This window comes from Eulemur rufifrons, chromosome 17 (genome assembly GCF_041146395.1).
Source record: "Eulemur rufifrons isolate Redbay chromosome 17, OSU_ERuf_1, whole genome shotgun sequence".
Lineage (NCBI taxonomy): Eukaryota > Metazoa > Chordata > Mammalia > Primates > Lemuridae > Eulemur > Eulemur rufifrons.
This window is the reverse complement of record NC_090999.1, coordinates 7,420,462-7,441,166: the sequence shown is the minus strand read 5'-3', so window position 1 is coordinate 7,441,166 and position 20,705 is coordinate 7,420,462. Positions and strand designations below refer to the sequence as shown.

At 42.3% G+C, this 20,705-nt stretch overlaps 1 protein-coding gene across 8 annotated transcripts in view; it reads left to right on the top strand.

Moving 5' to 3' along the window:
• Positions 1-20,705, top strand: part of CTNND2 (catenin delta 2) — an 826,820-nt gene that overhangs the window by 777,445 nt on the left and 28,670 nt on the right. For all 8 annotated transcript variants that reach the window (XM_069491984.1, XM_069491978.1, XM_069491981.1 and 5 more), the window contains 2 exons: positions 1,872-2,082; positions 8,150-8,234. In XM_069491984.1, coding sequence (XP_069348085.1) covers positions 1,872-2,082; positions 8,150-8,234 — 296 coding nt within the window. The remainder of the gene's footprint in view (positions 1-1,871; positions 2,083-8,149; positions 8,235-20,705) is intronic.

Below are 20,705 nucleotides of genomic sequence, written 5' to 3'. Positions count from 1 at the left end.
TCATATTTATCTGACATAATTTTTAAAATGATATCAGAGTAATGAACACTAAAAAATGCTTCAGCCAAACCCTCTCCCTCGTCTCACTTTTGTTTTCAACCTTGACAATGTCCAAAGTCACCAAACCAGTCTTCCATACTCAGCCAAGTAAATGTCCCCATATGTACAATGATTGAAATATTTTTCAATTCTTCTGCCCTTCCTCCATCACTTTCCTTACGAAGAAAGGGAAAAAAGAACACATCCATCTTCTCACTTCTGTGGAACTCAGATTTGTGTTCTAATGGTTTGTGGGGGTTCAGGAACTGACAGAACCTCCGGCGTGTTGGGCTTAACAAAAGTAAACTCTTAGCCAGAGTTGAGTCTGATTTAATGATTAATGGATAAAGCAAGTTGCTCAGAGGACTATCCATGTACTAAGTATCTTCTATCCTCTCCAAACTATTTTAGATGCTGTCATTAGAAAAAATATATGCTACATTTGGGGGGTTGCAGGCAAATTATTTTTGTTAGACACTTCCTCAGCTATCATCAAGTGAATGAAGACACTTCTATTTCAGTAGTTTAAACATTAGCATTTTCTGTCCAAGCTAAAATAAGCCACCTAAACATAGGATAAGAGCAGATACCAAAATTACAAGGGCTTGTGTGTTATTTATTACTGCCTGGAATTAAGATATCATCACCTGCTCCCACTGGATTCCTTTTCCTACTGCCAGGCACTATGCAGAGAATTAAACAGCATAAGATATCATTTATAGGTACATATGGAGGTAAAATATGTTAAATAGCTTTTAGGAGCTAGCTAAATATGTCTAATTGGGGGAACAAAGACAAGGAAGGGTTCTAACTTTGGACACTTGCCAATTCCATCTGAAAAATTTAAGAACAGCCAACTTTGCTACAGGCACTCATTTACTTCCAGAAGTAAATTAAAGGAACAGAATTGGAAGCTGCAGGTGGGATAAGTTAATTGTCTTGCAGGGTTATTGGTAATGCCTGGAGTGCTTTGTAAACTAAAAGTACTCCATAAATTTGTCATTATAAGTACCTTTATCATTGAGAGTAGCAAGATTAATAATGATAAAGTGAATTAAGGAAGCAGAGTCGGATTTTATTTTATTATTTTTCACACAAAAACATGCCAAATTAGTAAATGTTATATGGTAGAACAACACAATAAAATCCTATCAGAGAGACAAACAGAGCATCAGTTTACCCTGGTTCAAAGGACACCTAGTTATGTATCTCTCCCACTTGTAGTGTTTCTCTTTTCTTTACAGGTGTCAGAACTCAGCACTCACATATACGATCATGCTTTCCACATATTTGTGGTTTGACTCTTATTTGTTTAAAAAAAAAAGTACAGATCCCAACATACCTCCCATTAAGGCATTTTTGAGGCCTCTGTTAGAATTGCCACACATTTTCTTAACTTCTGTGAACATCAAGTAGGAAACTAATAACAGCTAACAACTATTGAGTCCTGTGTCTTTATTAATCCCCATGTGTTACATGCATTCCATACATTTACTCATTTATTCTTTACAACAACCTTGTAAGGTAGGTACCATTAGTTTCTTGCTTTACAGATTGAAAAAAATGAGGCTTAGAGGCATGAAATAACTTGCCAGTGATTCAATCCCATATCGTCAATCTAGCACCAAAGCACATGTGTTCGACCTGAGGAAATACTGTTTTCTCTGTGTGTCTAGAATTACCCAATGGAGAACTTCTAGTGTTGGGAAACAAACAATATTGCATGGATGTGGCCTCTTGTATTCCCTTCTCCTCCCCTGTACCCACCTCTCCCTTTCCCTCTTCCCTTCTTGGCCTCCTTTCAATTCTTCCCTTCGTTTTCTTTCCCAAAGGCAAATACGCCATGCGAGACCTAGTTCACAGGCTCCCAGGCGGGAACAACAGCAACAACGCCGCAAGCAAGGCCATGTCAGATGACACCGTGACAGCTGTCTGTTGCACCCTGCATGAAGTGATCACCAAGAACATGGAGAATGCCAAGGCCTTACGGGATGCCGGCGGCATCGAGAAGCTGGTTGGCATCTCCAAAAGCAAAGGAGATAAGTAAGTTAACTGGTGACTTCCCATCTGTTGGATAAGTGTTGGCACTAATACGTATCTCTATATTGGTATAATTGATTCTGAGTGTGTCTGTCATCTCCTGCTTATGGGTAATACCATTGAATGTCACTGGAAAGCATATGTCTCTGATAATCAAGAGAAGAAAAATGGCAAATGGTTTCCAGTCTTCCCACTGCACAATGAAAGCTGATTATCTTGCTAATTTTGATCTGATAAATACCTCCTGTCTTGGTGACTAGTGACTACTGCAGCATTGTTAAGGGAGACTTGAGAATCCAGCATGCATGCTAGTGTTTCTTCAGCATGGAAGAGACGCTAGCTTAACCTGCACACATGAAGGTCTTTTGCTGTTGTTGTCATTCCTCTATGGTCAGAGGTCCACATGTTGATGATGTCTCCACATCCTCTGGCTCTGTGCCTCTTTAGCTCTGCACACCAGGCCAGGTCCACCTTACCAACATCACGGTAGCCACCAGGTCATAGCAAGTCATCGTGCAGGAAGGATGGGGGAGAAGACAGAGTGTGACCGAGTCAGAGAGAACTTGGTTCTAATCCAGTACCCTCCCTTACTAGCTATGAGATTTGGTGCAAATTATCTAATTTATCAAGTCACTATGCCTACACTTTCCAATCTAAACCTAAGGGAGGGCTGTCACAAGATGCTTCCTGGGAGAAGTGATAACCAAGTCTTAAAGAATGAATTGGAATTTCCCAGGCAGAGAGGCTAGTGGTGAGGTAAGAAGACATTCATGCAAATGGGATAAAAAGAGATCAGACTTGTTGACTTGATAATTCTATCTCGTAATTTCACTTAATTCAGGATATTACCACTGTATTATAGAAGACGCAGGGTTTCTGTTTAAGCACCCTGAGACTTACAAAAGGTTCAATCAATAGTTCAGCATTTGGATTTGAATATTTTCTTATATCAAGTAGAGAAGCCCCACTGGACTTCTGTAATAATTGTGCAGTGTAGATTGTTGACTTAAATTATATCTTATGATATTGTGCTTACAATAAAATGCTGTACTACATAGGCAGGAGCCCACATGGTTTTCTTCCTTATATAGCTTCAGTAGACCTTTGGCATCTCTAATTGAAGTGCTTACCTGTTCTGAGCATTAAGTGTTTAATATGGTAATGATTTTTTAAGCATACACACCTGCATACACAATGAAACCATAGTCTACAAAAACAATCTGATATATTTGTCTATAGTCATGAGATGTTCAAAGATTAAAGTATTTTCTCTGAGTTATAAGACTAGAGGGCTTTGAGGAGTGGTTTGGCATGCATTAATTCCCTCCAACCGTATGAACATCCCTACAGAGGTAAGCATCAATAAAGGGGCCTTAAAGAGAAAAGATGCTTTAATCCATCCTGTGGTTGAAGAAAATTATTTGATGAATGTAATTAAAAGACAATTTGAGGAGACCATCTATGAAATACATGTATACACATTGCCAATCCAGAATATGGTCCTGTTAGGTCTGGTGCAACCCTCATTATGGTTAATGGGAAGATTTTTTTTCACTGCAGATGATCTCATAAAAGCCCTCTAATTTGACTGAAAATTTCTTTATGGAATAGTCACTTATTTTGTCTCATTGTTCCTTTCCCTTTCTTTCCAATGCCAACAGCCCGGATTTATGAGTTTAATAAGAAGTGTTAAATTGGATGGAATTAAGCATCTTCCCAGTTATAGTTCTCCTGCTTAGTCAGTCTCATCCACATTTCCATGTACTTTATCTGTTTTTTTTTTATATACTGACTAATTTGAGGATCAAAACAAGATTTTTATAACAACATTTATCCTCATCTCCTACCTACACTTCAATTTTATTATTGCTTTTCACTACTCTTAAAACAAAATGAATCCAGAAGAATTACTCCAAATCTTAGCATGAAACTCACCATTTATCACACAATTCTATTATGTGTGTATGCAGTAAGAGTCCCAGGGACTTTTAGGCATGTTTTAAGAAAATAGAAATTCTTTATTGAAAATAGAATTTTTGGAATCGGGATAATTTAATCATTCGGAATGGTAGGAATATCAATGTACCCTAGTTAATTTATAAAACGTGTGCAAATCTGTCCACCCTAAATTGTCCTTAAAAACTTATTTTCAGACATAAGTTTGGTTCAAACTTGATTTTTATTTGAGATAGCACGGGAAAACACAGATAGAAGAAATATGTCCAGGTATGATCCTCCATTTTATGTATTTACACATTTTATTTATGAATATATGCAAGCTTAAATATTCAGTGATGTTAATGAGTTAGACTGGCAAGTTGCCAACCACAGTCTATTGGAACCACACAGCTCACTGTCTGGGGAACACAACCCACTGGTGCTTTGGGATCCTGCCACCAGCATGGTGGAGGTGAACAGCCTCAAAGAATTGCACCAACTGAAACCTTCAGCCACCCTTGATCTGACAGCTCTCATAAAGATCAGAGGTTGTGCAATTGTTATTAACTCTTGTAGGAGTCTTATACTCACCATTTTGAAGTCTTGATAACTTATTCTTTGCACATCATTTTAAACACCCCTTATGGACATTTGATGGTATTCATCTGTTTCAAGAATACATTTGTTTTTTTCCAGTTTTAACAGTTATATAGAAAATAGCGTTGAATGTGTCACTGCATTTTGTCATAAGACAGAAAAGCTATTAACAGTTTCAACTGTTACTGTCAGTAAAGAACTGTGTATTGTGGCTTGGGTTATAATCACTTGTCACATTAGAAACACTCAATTGTTCAAGTCCTTCAATCAATAGTTACAGTTTTTCAAGTAGAAGTTTCTATGGCACCAGTCTAGTAAATGGATCAGAATTAAAGTCTAAAAAGAAAGCAATGTTTCTTTGACCTTCACATGTTAGTATAACACTGTGATGTATTGGCATTTTAATTGAGTGGTTAAAACATGCTATTCATTACATATTCACAGTCTCTTTCTATTTTGTAACTAAGCCAGAGGTAGAAACAAAAAACTACACTGTGCCAGGGGAATTTTTGCATACTAAATATGTTTCAACTGCACTGTCACTACCTGAATATTAATATATTTTCCTCTAGAGTCGCTTGACTATTGTCATGAACAAATATCTCACTAACAATGATAAAATACAATGAAACATAGCATTTAATCTTTGGTCAGGATTGATTATATAATAATAAAATGTACTTAATCTGTATTCATGAAAAGATCTAAAATTCTCTGTTAAGTCAAAGGAAATGCAGGCATACTTCAGAGATATTGTAGGTTTAGATCCACACTATTGCGATAAAGCAAATATTTCAATAAAGTTAGTCTTTGGTTTCCCAGTGCATATAAAAGTTGTGTTTACACTGTACTGTAGTCTATTAAGTGTGAAATAGCACTATGTCTAACAAAAACTATGTACATACCTAAATTTAAGATATTTTATTGCTAAAAATTCCTAACAATCATCTGATCCTTCAGCAAGTCATAATCTTTTTGCTGGTGGAGGGTCTGCCTTGATGTTGGTGGCTGCTGACTGATCAGGGTGGTGGTTGCTGAAGGCTGGGGCAGCTGTGACAATTTCTGAAAATGAGACAACAATGAAGTTTGCTGTATCAGTTGACTCTTCCTTTCACAAAAGATTTCTCTGTAGCCTGGAGTGCCATTTGGTAGCATTTTATCCACAGTAAAACTTCTTTCAAAATTATAGTCAATCCTCTCAAACCCTGCTGCTGCTTTATCAACTAAGTTTACATGACATTCTAAAGTCTTTGTTGTCATTTCAACAATGTTTACAATATCTTCACCTGGAGTAAATTCCATCTAAAGAAACCACTTTCTTTGCTCATCCATAAGAAGCAACTCCTCATCCATTCAAGTTTTATGACGAGATTGCAGCAATTCAGTCACATCTTCAGGCTCCACTTCTAATTCTAATTCTCTTGTTATTTCCACCACATCTGCAGTTATTTCCTCCACTGAAGACTTAAAACCCTCAAAGTCACTCATGAGGTCAGAATCAACTTCTTCCAAACTTCTATTAGTGTTGACATTTTGACCTCTTCCTGTGAATCACAAATGGTCCTAATGGCATCTGGAATGGTGAATTCTTTCCAGAAGATTTTCAATATCATTTGCCCAGATCTATCAGAGGAATCACTATGGATGGCAGCTGTAGCCCTATGAAATGTATTTCTTAAATAACAGGACTTGAGTAAGTCAAAATTATTCCTTGATCCATGGGCTACAGAATGGATATCATGTTAACAGGCATCACAACAACATTAATCTCCTTGTGCATTTCCATCAGAGCTCTTGGGTGACCAGGTACACTGTCAGTGAGCAGTACTATTAATATTTTGAAAGAAATCTTTTTTTTTTCTGACCGGTAGACCTCAATAGTAGGTTTAAAATACTCAGTAAGCCATGCTGTAAACAGATGTACTGTCACATCCAGGCTTTGTCTTTCCAAGTTTCCAGAGCACAGGCAGAGTGGATTTAGATTAATTCTTAAGGGCCCTAGGATTTTTGATACAAATCCAATGGCTTCAACTTAAAATCACCAGCTGCATTAGCCCCTAAAACATTAAACTTAGTTGGTCTAAATGACAAACATGAACACCCAGGAAAATAGCTGCCATTTTATCCACCTGTTGTATTGGTATCCCATAATTTCATTAGGAAATGCGGGTCCTCACAATATCCATTTGCTGTGGCTCTCAAATCCAGCCGCACCCTGACCCATCTAACCAGCTGCTCACTTTCTATCTCAAAGGCCATCTTATTTCAAAGGCATCTTTACTCAGATGCTGTGTTCCCTTCAGTGGGTCTCTGGGCCACTACACCCCTGGTCAGCTTCAGCGTGGTCATCACAGTGAAGTGTTCATAAATGGTTGTATCCTGGACAACACCAGAAGTCACCATTCACATGGATCAGGGGTCCACAAACTGGCCCATAGGCCAAGTCCCACCCACTACCTGTGTTTTGCAAGTAACATTTTTTGGGACACAGCCACACCTGTTCATTTATGTATTACCTTTATGACTCTTTTCATGCTACATTGCAGAGTTGGGTAGGTACAACTGAGACTATGTGGCCCCCAAAGCCAAGAATATGTATTCATTCTCTGACCCTTCACAGAAAAAGCATGCTAGCCCCTGAGGATAGCCCACGAATGTCGATGTCGGCCACTAGAGTTGTGCAGCAGGTTGTGAAACTGGCCTGTTAGAATTCAGAATCCACAGATAGCTAATAGTTTCCACGACCACTGGTCAATGTGACTGCCCAGAATTTGATTGACTTAAATCAACACTGAGTTATTGACCTGGCCTCTATTTTGAGGTACAGACTGGCACTGAACCCAAAGACAAAATATTTAGTTATATTATCGTAGGGATCTCAAAGGCATGGATCAAATAATGAGTAAGAACCACTAGTCCAAGGCTTTATGGGACCTTGATTTTTCACTGTGGTCCAGAGGACAGAACTTTAAGTGCTCGTTCAAGTGCACTCGTCTGTATACACGCAAGAGTGTGTGCACACGCTGTCATTCACTGCTGATCTTGTGTGCTTGGCACAAGCAGCAAATGCAGAACAACTCCCTGCAGTCACGCAGGTGTGTGGAGCAATGCTCTGTATGCTCTTGTGCTTCATGGAGGACCATGAACATCTTTCTGCTTCTTCCTACACAGGTGTGCTACACCTCCATTAAAGCCCCTAAATCTGGCCCTTCCTACTCACTATTTTTTTTTCTTTCTGTTCATTTTTGTATTCAAACGCTAAGTCTGCGTTCTGACTAAATGCCACCACTCTTATGTCTGCATTTTGAAAGTTCTCTGCCAAATTGTCGTGCGTTCCTGTCTCTCACCCTCACGGGTGTGTTGATGAGAATGGGCTAGGGGCTGATAGAACGATCCTTTGCACTCCCCGGGCTGAGAGGAAAAGAGCCGGAAATCCACGTGGATGTTTATTCCTGACCTTTCCTGACAAGTCTGCGTCAATTTGAAGCTCAGCTGTCCCCCTCACATCTTGCATTTCCTGTCTTTTCTTTACCAGACACTCTCCGAAAGTGGTCAAGGCCGCATCTCAGGTCCTAAACAGCATGTGGCAGTATCGAGATCTGAGGAGTCTGTACAAAAAGGTAAGGTTTGCTTTACCTTCTTGCCATGAGCTACACACAGCCCCTGAGTCCAAACACACAGCATGTGGCCGTATGAGTGACATCGCAGTTACAGGGGACACTTGTCCAACAGCCTCAGTCATGGAAACACACCTGCAAAGAGAATCAATGAAAATGCAAGAGAAGAGGCTATGTGTGCTCTGAGCATCTACTAAGATCCGTGAACTCCCTGGACTCGACAGACCCATGCTCAGAGGGTCTTACCCTAAAGCATCTTATAGAAAACAAAATAAGCCTGTTTTCCTGAGCTTCTGTGTTCTACAATAGACTAAAAAAATAATGAACTGAGGTATTTTGAAAAAAGTATATTTTGAGACCGTAAAAAAGTATATATGAAGCAATTCAGGAAGTTAGGAAGTATCGTAGCCTAGGAATGTTGAAGACCCGTGTTCCTAAGCCCCTGAGAACCTCACCGAGTTACTGCCAAGGGGGAAAAGAGATGATGTTCCCAGTGACAACCGAGGTCATGAAGAGGCTCAACATTTGTTCTGCACACTCCCCCCGAGGCAGGCAGGAATTTTCAGCATACATTTCAAAGGAGTGTTCACCCCCAAAGTGTTTCAAAAATACCTTAAGAGAAAAATATCACATCTAGAAATTTTGATTCTACACCTCATTTCCAAGTGCTGCTAAGTGAAGGATACGTAACTTTTCTTTTTTTGGTTAGGAGGGGAGAATGTTTGAATAACGTTTCCCAGAAGTTGTTTTGTTGTTATCAGACCAGCAGGTGTGGGGTGGAGTTAAGGAGTCAGGGTGGAGAACAGCACTGGAACGCTGGAGCACGGTGCTGCTCAGTGCAGGGGTTCAGAAAGCAGAGCCAGGCCGGGGGAAGGTGCACGGCCCCCCTCCTGCACAGCCCGGAGCACCTCCTCGCAGGGAGCGGGAGAGATAGCCGAGGCCATCGCTGCCTCTGTCCCCATCTGGCCAGCCTGGAGGGCACCAGCTCGCTCCGCAGGAACTTGGGGCCACAGCTCTCATAGGGATGAGACTCATCTTGCCAGAGGGAAAATTTGCCTGTTTCTAATCTAATGGGGAAAAGTAAATATTTAATAACCGTCTCTGCTAAGTTGTAATCTATTTCTAGATTCCCCCCAAGGCCTTCCTACTTCCCTTAAGTATTCACTACTTTGCACTTTTAAGTTTATGAAGTTTAACCTATATATTTCTCTTTCAAAATGTTCCTATTTTTCTAACAGGAAGTATGTTTAAGTTGAAACAGAGAATGCAAAATTAAGTGTTAGAGGAGTGTTGTGGATTAATTAAATGTTTTCCTGAGCATTTTACATGTCAGGATGAGCCCTTCATCTGAAATGCTTTGGGTTTGCTTGAAACTCAAACCCCAGCATCCCTATGGAGTTCTTTTCCGGGCTCCTCCGAGAGCCACAGGAAATCTCTCCCCGCAAAGGGTAGTGTGGCGAAACAGGCAGCCAGACTTGAAGAACACGCTGTAAATTAGAAAGGAGCTGGGTGTTCTGAATCGGTAGCTCCAGAAGCTCAATTAATATTACTGCCTGAAATAAACCGCACTTCTGCTCGGATCCTGAACGTTTCCCCTTTGCTGAGATACACCTTCTCACACTTACATGCGTCGAAGGAAAACAGCTTTTAGAGACTCTCCAAGTTATTTGTCAAATAGCAGTATGAGTTTCCCATCTTAGTTTTTTTCCATGTTGGTCGGAAGAGTTCAAAAAATGTAATTGTCTTTCTATTTCCATAAAAACAAAAGAATGTGTTGACAGGAATTTAATGGAGCTAAAACTCAAGAGCTAAAGATAGTTTAAAATGTGTTTCATGTGAGGAGATTCGCAAAGGAGGCCTGAACAAATTGATGGTGATGTTTTTAGTTGACCCATGATTAAAAAATATTGAGAAAGAGCTATTCTTAATAATTTTCAAATTATGCAGTTGTGAAATGAAAGGAGGACCTTTGTGCTCAATGTCATAAGCGCTGCTCATAGCAAAGCTCGAAATTCAAAAAAGCTTCTCATTTGAAAAGTCCTTTTGTGAGAAAACCAAACTCATTCATCCTTATGAATTGTTTTTAATCAGTGGGGAAATAGGTTTCTATTTTGTTCTTCACTGATCATTTACATATCACTGAAAAGAAGTCTGATCCATGTCTTTTAATTATCCAATTTTCAGATCTATTTATTAAACACCTATTATAGGCCTAGCACAGGAAGAGTTGTAAGGAAAGCATAAGCTGTGGGAAGGAGCTACCGAGGGTAAAGATGAAATATTAAATGGTTATTGGCAACTTCATTAGGTTCCAAATTATACACTACAGATTTTAAAGCATGAATCAAGGGAAAGAAAACTGTATGCCCAAATCTTGAGGAATTTATTGAGTTTGCATCATTAGGGGGTAAGAGGTAAGGGCATTGTGGGTAAGAGGGAAATGAGAGGAAAGCTGGAAATTGGGGTGAGAGCAGCACGTGTGTCTGCGTGGCAGAGTTCAGCTCTGTCTGTCACCAGCTCGTTTTCTCCAAGAACCCAGGCACAGAGGCCAAGGTCTTACTTCATTAGCTCACCTACTTTATGGTACTTGGAGAGACACGTTTAATCAACCAGAATATTCTTCTGGGTGGCTGTGTTGAACAATACAAAACTGTGTTCAATTCCTGATGCCTTTAGAGCCAAAACATATCTGCGTTATCTGAATCTTCCACTTTCATAAGGTCTACTCTTCTGGGTTCCCCCCCCCCCCAGGGGATGTCAACAATTACAGAAGAATGTTATCACATGCAGGCGAAATAATGCACCACTCTTTTTTAAACCAACCTTTAAGTTTAGATAACCACAAATAGAATTTTAAAATTTCATTATCATTTGTATCATTGCAGAGGATATTTTCTAAAGGAAAAGAAGATGAACCTTAGGAAGAGACTGGATATGGGGGAATTAGAGAAGCAAGAGATGGAAAGTTCTTGACATTTTTTGAAGCCTTGGGGCTTTAAAAAAAAAAAAAATGAGGTCACTGCCATAATGGGGCACTTATGTTTGACCATGGTGGGGACTGTTGGGACATCTTGTTTTGGAAGAAAGGAGATAAATTGGAGCAGGGGCATAGAATTTAAAGAATATAGAAATTATCGTGTACAAATCCTTATATGACAGCTTAATAATCTGTACAACATCCCTGAGAAATAGTTTTATTGGTTGGGACACAGGCTAAGTCTCTGTAACAGAGAGACTCAAAGCTATTGAAGCTCCAACTAGACAGGGATCTCTTTCCGTCTCAGGAGGCTGCACCTGGGCAGGCAGGTGGCCCAGGGCCAGCAGGTGATCATGGGGCCAGTCTGTTGCTCGGCCTCACCTGTGTGGGCAAAGCTCCCTGGCTCTGCCCCTTCTCATTCCCTCCCTTAGGGGGAGAATGGGGGGCAGCGGGGATAAGAGATACAGAAGCTACCAGACTCGTGCGAGAACCCTGCCCCATCGCTGCAGCCAGTGGCGAGGGGGGATAGGAGGAGGCGGCACGACCCCTGCTAAAAGTCTGTGGTGGGAGAAGATAGGCAGTATCGCTCCAGCAGTCATTTCCTTCTCTTCAAGTATCTTTAATGTCAGATGCAATCACGACCTAATGAGGCATATTATTCCATTTTAGAGTGGCTGTGATTATCTGGAACTTCTTACTCGTATTAAGGAAAAATCTCTTTGTCTGCAACGTCTGCCCTCCAAAGCCAGCTGAAAAGGTCTAATTTCTCTTCCCTGTGATAGCCTTCCTGGTTTGGATGCCAGCTGTCTGCTCCTGGAGGCCATCCCTGCTCTGGGCGGAACATGTGTAAGGGAGGGAAAAAATATCTTCTCTCACCCCTCACTAGGCTCATAGCTGAAGCTCTATGACAAAAAACAGATTCACAAGGGAAAAGCATACAAAATTATCTAATGTAAGTTTTATGTGACACGAGAGCCTCCATGAGGAAATGAAGACCCAAAGAAACAGGCGAACTTGTGTATTTTTATGCTTGGGTTTGACACAGTGGACAGTCGGGGAGAAACGTGATTGGAGGACAAAGGGGTATGATCTGATGGTAGTAAGCTGGGGGAACTTAGCAAGGCCTGCTTCTTGATTCGTTTTTGTGCCCCTGTGTCTTCAGGGATAAGGATGTTCTTTCCTCCAGGTATAGGAAGGGCACCTCTCAAATGAGGGTTTTAGGACCTGCTTCAGGGGAGAAGAGTGAGAGGAAAGTGAGAGACCTTCCTGGTTCTGTTGTTTTCCCAAATGCCGAGGTGCTGTGTGTTGGGGTAGCATGTTGTGAATCCCATCACATGCTAAATTCTAATGTATCAGTGTTTCCACAACCTTCGCCACTGCTATTACTTTATTTGATATGCAAGTGTGTCAGTATCCTTTTTTTTTTTTTTTTTTTTTTTGAAACAGAGTCTTGCTTTGTCACCTGGGCTAGAGTGCAATGATGTCATCATAGTTCACTGTAACTTCAAATTCCTGCCTCAGCCTCCCAGGTAGCTGGGACTACAGGCACTCACCAGCATACCTGGCTAATTTTTCCATTTTTTGTAGATACAAGGTCTCACTCTTGCTCAGGCTGGTGTTCCACCCCTGGCCTCCAGTGATCCTCCTGCCTGGGCCTCCCGAAGTGCTAGGATTATAGGCATGAGCCACTGCGCCCAGCCAGTATCCCTTCTGTAATGTAGCACCCCAAGATGAATACATTCCTCCAGGTTTATTTGAAGCAGAGAAGAGAGTGAAACTATGCTTTCCATGTACTGGGCATTCAACTTCTAATAAAACTTGAGATCCAACTGGTGCCTGGAAGGCTTGTCATACTATTGGTGAAATACAAAGAGCAGATGGCCAGAGGTCTAAGGCACAGCCCAGCCACACACTAGCAGCGTGACCTTGGGCAGGCTAAGACCCTCTGCCCATCAGTGTAAGAGTTGACTTGGGCATCCCTGTGGCCCACTGCTTCTGAGAGATGGGACCCAGTGAGTAGACCTCAGTTCTCCAGGTGACATAGCCAGCGTCAGAGATGTGCTAGGGTTGCTTTGTATCCAGTTCTGTACCTGGTGAGTGTCATTCCTGATGCAGGGTCCCCAGAACAGTAAATGACCTCTTAAAATAGTCTATGGCAGTTCTTGTACCTGGCAGAATGTTCTCCTAGGCAGCTGGACATGCCCCTGGGGCCCTGGAGGTTTGGAGACCTGGGCCTCCATGGTGTCGTCCTTCCACTTTGTGTAGCCAAGTCTGTAACTTTCTTCAACCCTGGCATCAAAGAACCTCACAGCCTTTCATGGAGACTATGGGCATCCTCTCCCTCAACCCCACTCCTATCCCTTGGTTTTCTCATCCGTGAAGTCAAAGCCATGACACCTGCCTTGCCGATTACTGACTGTCTCGAAGAGAGAGTAACATACCAATGGAGGTTGCTGCTGTGTATTCTAAAACACTTTTTATGCTGTTTGGCTGACAAACGCTGTCTCTGCCGTCCTGTCCACAGGCAGTGGAAGGTTTGGAGTGAGGATTTCATTTGGCATTGTCATTGTCACTGTTCACTGTCCCCTACATCTGTATAGCACCTTCCCCCTTGGTTTCCCTACTCTGTCACCTCCAGTTCCTGGACGCCTGTCCAGTCCCTGCTGTCAGGTGGTAGATGATTTTTCCAGTGTTTAGCATATCATACTGAAGCTCATTATTGTGCTCTAATGAACTCTAAGTGCTTCAGAGAGAACAGCATCAACTCAGTATCTTTATAAGTGAATAAAAATCCTTAGTTTATAAATGCAGGGATCAAATCAAAGACAGATCAAGTGTCAGAATCAAACTCTTATTGACTATGAGTGGGGTTAGAGGCCAGACTACTTCCTCCCCACTAATATTCATGCCCTGGGGTTTGTATGGCTGTGACAACCGCCCCCCCCCCCCACACACACACACACACGGAGTATCGGTATCTTGCACAATGAGCTGACGTCTCAGAAAATGCCGCACGGCCTGTGCTTGAGACCGCATAAGGTCAGGTTTCTCTGAATAGAGATACTGTATCACTATGGCCATTTCCATGCAAGAAACAAAACATAAAACTAATCTTTCAATGTCCTTCCTTTTATTGTCAGGGAAAATAGCCTCTTGGGTTGCACATGCCACTCAGCCGGTGAATAATGAGCCTCGATGGGAGCGGAGTCATGCCCTTCACGGCCGTCTCACAGGGGGCTCTCTTTCCTCGCCGCTGTTGTATTTGTTTCATTGGCTCTTGCCACCATGGCACTCACAAAACAAGAAATCAATAAGTAATTATAGATAGGTAAGGGAGTGCCTGTCGTTTTCCTCAAATGTCCGAACCACAGTGGATGAATGAGTGAACGCAGCCCCCCGGCCGTCTGTCGCGGCTGGGGGGACTGACCGCTGGGCACGGATGAACCGGGAGCCCCTGCCTGCACACCCGAGCCGTGGGCTGGTGCTCAGCGCCGCTCAGCACCCTCACCTGCTGGACATTTGGGAAACAACACCAGGTGCCAACGAGAATAGAAAGATATTTTGAAATATTGTCAAGGAAAAACACAGTATGGTCAACATTCAAAATTTTGATCTTTAAGCTTTGCAGTAAGAAGAGCAAGGAATATTTTAATACTTCCTTCAGTAGGTTGCTGTTTTGAGAATTAATAGATTTTACTTTCTGGATATCTAAGAGAGTGATGGAAAAGCAGCAAATCCTCTATAGAAATATGTTAAACTACTAAATGTAGAGCTGTCATTGTACCAAGGAAATTGCTTACCAGGAGTTTATTAATCTTTCTACTGTGCTGGAAAATTCTTCACCAAGAGATTATTGAAAGAACATAAGGACTTTTGGCCAGATTCTAAAACAACCCCGAGGCCAATGTCCTCAGGGTCTACAAATGTGGCTCCTCAAGTTCCTTCCTTTCTACGTCACCTGATGGCACGTTAGGGGAAAAACGAAAGGCTGAGGTTAAACTTAGCTACGATACCGTCTCCTCCAAAAATCTGGGCGTTTCTGCGTTGATGTTTGGTATTGACATGGAAAGTCTTTCTTCACGAGGTCCCCTGACCTTTCTGAGACAATTCTCAGACACTCATCATATGATATCTGTCCAAAAACAAAGGCACAAATGGGAACAGAAGCAAAAATCAATTGTGCAAAAGTGGAAATCGATGTGCACGGCAGTTGCTAAACGAGAAGTGACTAAGTTATAGCTACTGCTGGGAGGGGTCCCCACGCCAGGGGAAATCCCGCATCGCAGCGCCAAACGAAACACTTCCTCTATAATCCCAGCCTTTCACAAGGCTTCGCCAGTAATATTTTAAATCAAAACCTACAAAAATACCCCAGAGAAAAAAGGCAGAAAAGAAGGATAGGATCAGGAGCTAGAAAGCTTAGTAAGTTTAACGTACATCTCCACCTGCACTTGCTGCTTACTTTGGGCAGTTATCTCAAAGTGACCCCCTCCTGTTTCGGTGGGTCCAGTAGACTGGGTGACATTATGTCTCAGAACCTTAATCTCCTGCGAGAGAGCATGATCAGCTTCCTCTCTCTTCCCAGCTCCATCCCCTCTTCCTCTCATATGCCATGCCTGCCCCCACCCCAGTGACCCTCAGCTGGGTTGAGCTGGGAGAAGGTGGGTGGAGGAAAGAAGAGCAGAGCCCCAACGCGGCTTTGCCCTGGCCGTGGTGCACTCCGCCTGTGGGACACGTCCACGTGCCACCTGCTTCTCTCGTGGGGACCTGCTCAGAGGCAACACCCCCAACAAGGGCCTCCCCTACTGTGGCTGCCCAGCCTGGACCCAGCCTCCTCGGCCAGCTGCTCAGAGCCCTCCACAGGCCCCAGACTTCTGCTGCCCACTGCAGACAGACCAGGGAGGATGTGGATTCTGCGCCCCTGCAGCTTTCGTGGTTTTGGAAGTCCTGTTTAAGAAGAGTACACTTTGTGAATGCAAAATTATATACAGGCCCTGCAAGGGACCCATGCGGTGGGAGGGCCTGAAACTTAAGCTCCACGGGCACCATGGTCACTTCACTGCTGGCACAGAATCGGTGTGTCATCCAGCTGATGTTCTGCAACCCCCAAAGCCCAGGGAGCTCATGGGCAAGCTCTTTACATAGTCTTTTGCAACCCTGAATACTTTTCTTCAAGAATTTGGGGCAATGGGGCACCTACTGTTCCCTGCATTGCTTGGGTCCTTGGCCAAAACAGAGACAACAGGGAAAGCCGCGTTAACATCCGGTCACAATACCTTATCTCAGATATTTAATCATCTATGAGTTTTCGAGAATTCTAATAAATTGTATCTAGTAAGCCAAAAATAATCATGGCTTAAAGAAAATTAGAAATTCATTTCCCTCTATATTAGATTCTTATTGTAGTGCCAACAAATTACCACAAACTGGCTTAGAAAACACCACAAATTCGTGATCTTATAGTTCTAGAGATCAAACGTCCAAAACAGGTTTCACTGGGCTGAAATCAAAGTGTTGGCTAGGATGCACTCCCCACAGATGCTCTCTACAGAACCTTCTCCTTGCCTTTCCAGATCTCGAAGTTGCCTACATTCCTTGGCTGGTGGCCTCCCCCTCCGTCTTCAAAGCCAGCAATCTAGCATCTTTGAATCTGTTCCTCTGCTTCTCTCACTGTGACCCCCTGTGTACCCTCTTGTAAGGAACAATCCTTATGATTACACCTGGATATTCAGAATGACCTTCCCCTTTTAAGATCTTTAACTTAATCACATCTGCAAAGTCTCTTTGGCCATTTAAGCTTGCATATTCACAGGTTCTGAGGATTAAGACGGTGACATCTTTGGAGGCGCCACTATTCAGCTTCCCACGCCCTCTCACCCAGAGGTTGAGTGTACTAGTCCAAGTCTGATAAGCGCCTCCCGAGTCAGGGCCTCGCCCCTCCCGATGGGGTGCTCCATCTCTGGAGGGCTGCCCTCTTTTGCAGGATCCACGCTGGCTCTCACTCTGTCCACACTGCAGAAATGGGAAGAGAAACGAGCTGGGGAGGGCATGCTTTTTCTTTTGGATACATGCCCTTGTAAATACTTCCAGCTTTCAGTCAAGTGGCCAAATCTCCCTGCCTGGGGGCCTCAGTGAAAAACAGCTTCTATTAGAAGGTGCAAAAATGAAAAAAAGGCTACTGAGATGTTTATGCCCTTGGACATTCATGTTACGTACGGATCAACACCCGTAGTCCTTTTGAATATCTGTGCCCAGTTTTTATCAAAGCCACATTCTCAAGAGATCCCACAATGCTGTCATTTCATTAAAAATGCTTCTACAGTAATTACCAATTGGCTTCAACTTCGAAAACCGTCCCAATCCGTGACTCCTTAGTCCTGTGCAAGGAGGCCAGTTCAGTGGGAAACGAAGAACTGTAAGTTTTCAGAATATGTTTTAGAGCATGACTAACATTAAGAATATTAGCGCTGGGCATGGTAGCTCACTTTGGGAGGCTGAGGCAGGAAGATTGCTTGAGACTAGGAGGTCAAGACCAGCCTGAGCAACGTAGCAAGACTTCATCTCCAAAAAATATGAAAAATTAGGCGAGTGTGGTGGTACTCACCTGTAGTCTCAGCCACTTGGGAGGCTGAGACAGGAGGATCGCTTCACCCCAGGAGTTTGAGGCTGCAGTGAGCTATGATGATGCCACTGCACTCCAGCCTGGGGCACAGAGCAAGATTCTGTCTCTTAAAACAGCAACAACAACAACAAAACAAACACCATTAGCAAGAACCAAGGGAAGAGTGAGGTCACACAAGGTGGAAATAGCTCAGACGTTTCTTGGTGTTGGTATGTGCTCTGTCATAGCACGGTTCCCCAGGAAAGCTCACTGTTCCCACATGTTCCTCTGGGAGCCATTCATGCTATGCCCCGCCCCCGCCCCCCACTAGTGCTCTACTTAACCAGATGATGGATTGACCACTGGTAAAATATGTAATATCAAAAAATAAAAATAAAATACCCATCAATCGGGGTTTTCTCTTGGCTTCAGCCACACTGTTCTCGCCCTTCCTTGCTCTTCCTCTGCAGTCACAATGCTGTGCCCGTCTCAGAGCCTCAGCACTGCCTGGGCACAGCTTAATTCCTCAGGTGAGAATACCTCCCCACTCTCCCTCCAAGCCTGGCTACTTCTGTCTCAGTTTAACTATCACTTCCTCCAGGAAACCACCCCGACTCTCCAGCTCTGCAAGGCGAGGACCGGTCGATCTTAGCAACTTGTGCTTTTCCTTCATGGCTCTTACCACAAATGCCTGCTGATGTGGTCATTTGTTAAACACCCATCTCTCCTCCATCTTTCCCTCAAGAGCCATGCCTCTCTCTTTTTCTATTCTCTCCCTTCTTCCCAGCATAGTGCCAGCGACTTATCAATGTTTACTAAATAACCGTGCAGCTACCCCAGCGTGTGAGCCTAGCAGAAGACACATTCAGTGACCCTGCTTCCATTTGCATGATATGGAGAACTCAAAGCTGAAACCCAGGCTGAAGTTTGAATTTACTGACTGCTGATGAGGATGTGTGTAAAATACCTGACTTGTCAAATGTCCAAACGACATATTAGATGCTAGACATTTGTATTGGTAGACCTGAAGACTATACTGTTGAGCTTTCTCCCGAATTTAACTTTGCTGTACTAATTGGAACACAAAGGATATTGTTAAAGCTCATCTAAGTCAGATCTTCGCTTTAAGCCTCAAAAGCAAAACCAAGGAAATAAGGGGACTAATTTAGTCTTATTTCAACTTCCTGAGTGTTTTTGTTTCTTTGTTTTTGTTTTCTGCATCCCATTGGAACCACTTACCTGCTGGCAGTTAACGATGGCATACTTTCCTCATCTAAATCATCAGCATCCTTTCCCACTTGTCAAATCTTGGTGACATTGGTTCTTTAGAATTAGGCCAATGGCAGTAAATTGAATTTCTAAAATAGATTTATGCAGTATTTGCTCTTAAAAGATAGCATCGCGTGAGATCATTATCCTTATATATACTGTACCTTTAAGTATCCAAATCAATTTAATTAAATTTCATTAGAAGCAACAGAGCTGAAACAAACTAATGAAAGCAACGGGTATGTCAGGTGGTATTTATTTCTACATTAAACTGCAAATACTCCCTTTTGGCCCTTAAAATTTAGTTTAAATATTTAAGTCTAATAGCTTTTGGAATTGTTGATGGAATTAGTTTTAATGGATCTTTAACAGTTTACCTTAAAAATAGATGAAAGTTTCTTTTATTACAGCAAAGCGGAGCTGAAGGTTCCGTTGTTAAGCTTGGTCTTCAGTGACACAGACTGAGCATCAGAATACTCTATTTCCATTTTTTCTATTTAATTCCTTTTATTGAAATAAGGAGAATGTGCATATAACTACCACTAATTTGGAATCTTTTCTTTCTCTGCTTAATGCGATTACATTAGTAGGCTTATTCACTTAAAAATGACTGGGAAACTGGCATAATTTTGAGCAATCAAGATTTTGATACGTGAGCATTAATGTCTTAGCTGGTTACCTTTTCTGGAGGATGGCAACCATTCACGTTTTGACTTTCATTTGAAAGTAGGTCTCTGATGAAGAAGTCTTGCTTGTGAATGTAAGTGCCAAGCCCTAAGTGTTCTAGGCTGATGCATGGATGAGCTTGGGTTGCTAAAAGCCCAACGGATTTTTGCCACATTTTTCTTTATATCTCAAGTCACTCAAAGAAAATTAGAATTGATAAGCTTTATGGGCTGTAGAGCCTTCAAGGACAGCCGAGGCGAAAAACTTGTATTTGTTACTTCAGCGCCAAATAGTCTCTGTAGACCCACTGAGAAATCCTTATTTAGAGGCCAAAGAAATCTTACCAGATTAAGGAAGTTGCAGAGCTATTTAAAAATCAGGGATAAAAAAGCCAATGACCATACACTGACCAACAGTGTCCCAGTAATGATTTTGGGTTCCAGCTAATATCCCCAGTGGAAATAAACAACCATTGTTCATTTTCCAGGTTAATTTTTGACTGAGGCTTTTGTCTGAGTTAGAGATGTCCCTTATCATAAGAAAAGATGTGTTGAATCTAACTTCTAAGGATAGAAAATAAAACTTTGAAAACTCACTTTGGAAACAGAATTGTCAATAGGAAGATCAATGCTGAACTTATTATCACAGCTGTGGTTATTCCCTAACAGTGTCACCCTGCACGCCATTGCAGTCTAGTCTCTAAGGGGTATCTTCTTTTCAGAAGCAGAGGTCAGAGGCCACAATATAAGTAACTCAAAATTCTCTTCCCTGTGAAATCTCATCTCCTGAAGCACATTAATGAGGGTTTGGTATTTAGCCCCCTAATTACCAAATCCTCCAAACCTTCATTTGAGCAGCCCTTGAGATAGTTACTCTTCCCTCCCACCTTCTTTCTAAGCTCTTTGCTATATGGATTGAGCCAGCTTCTCTCCCGAATCCCTTTTCCTCCTCCTCCCTCTGA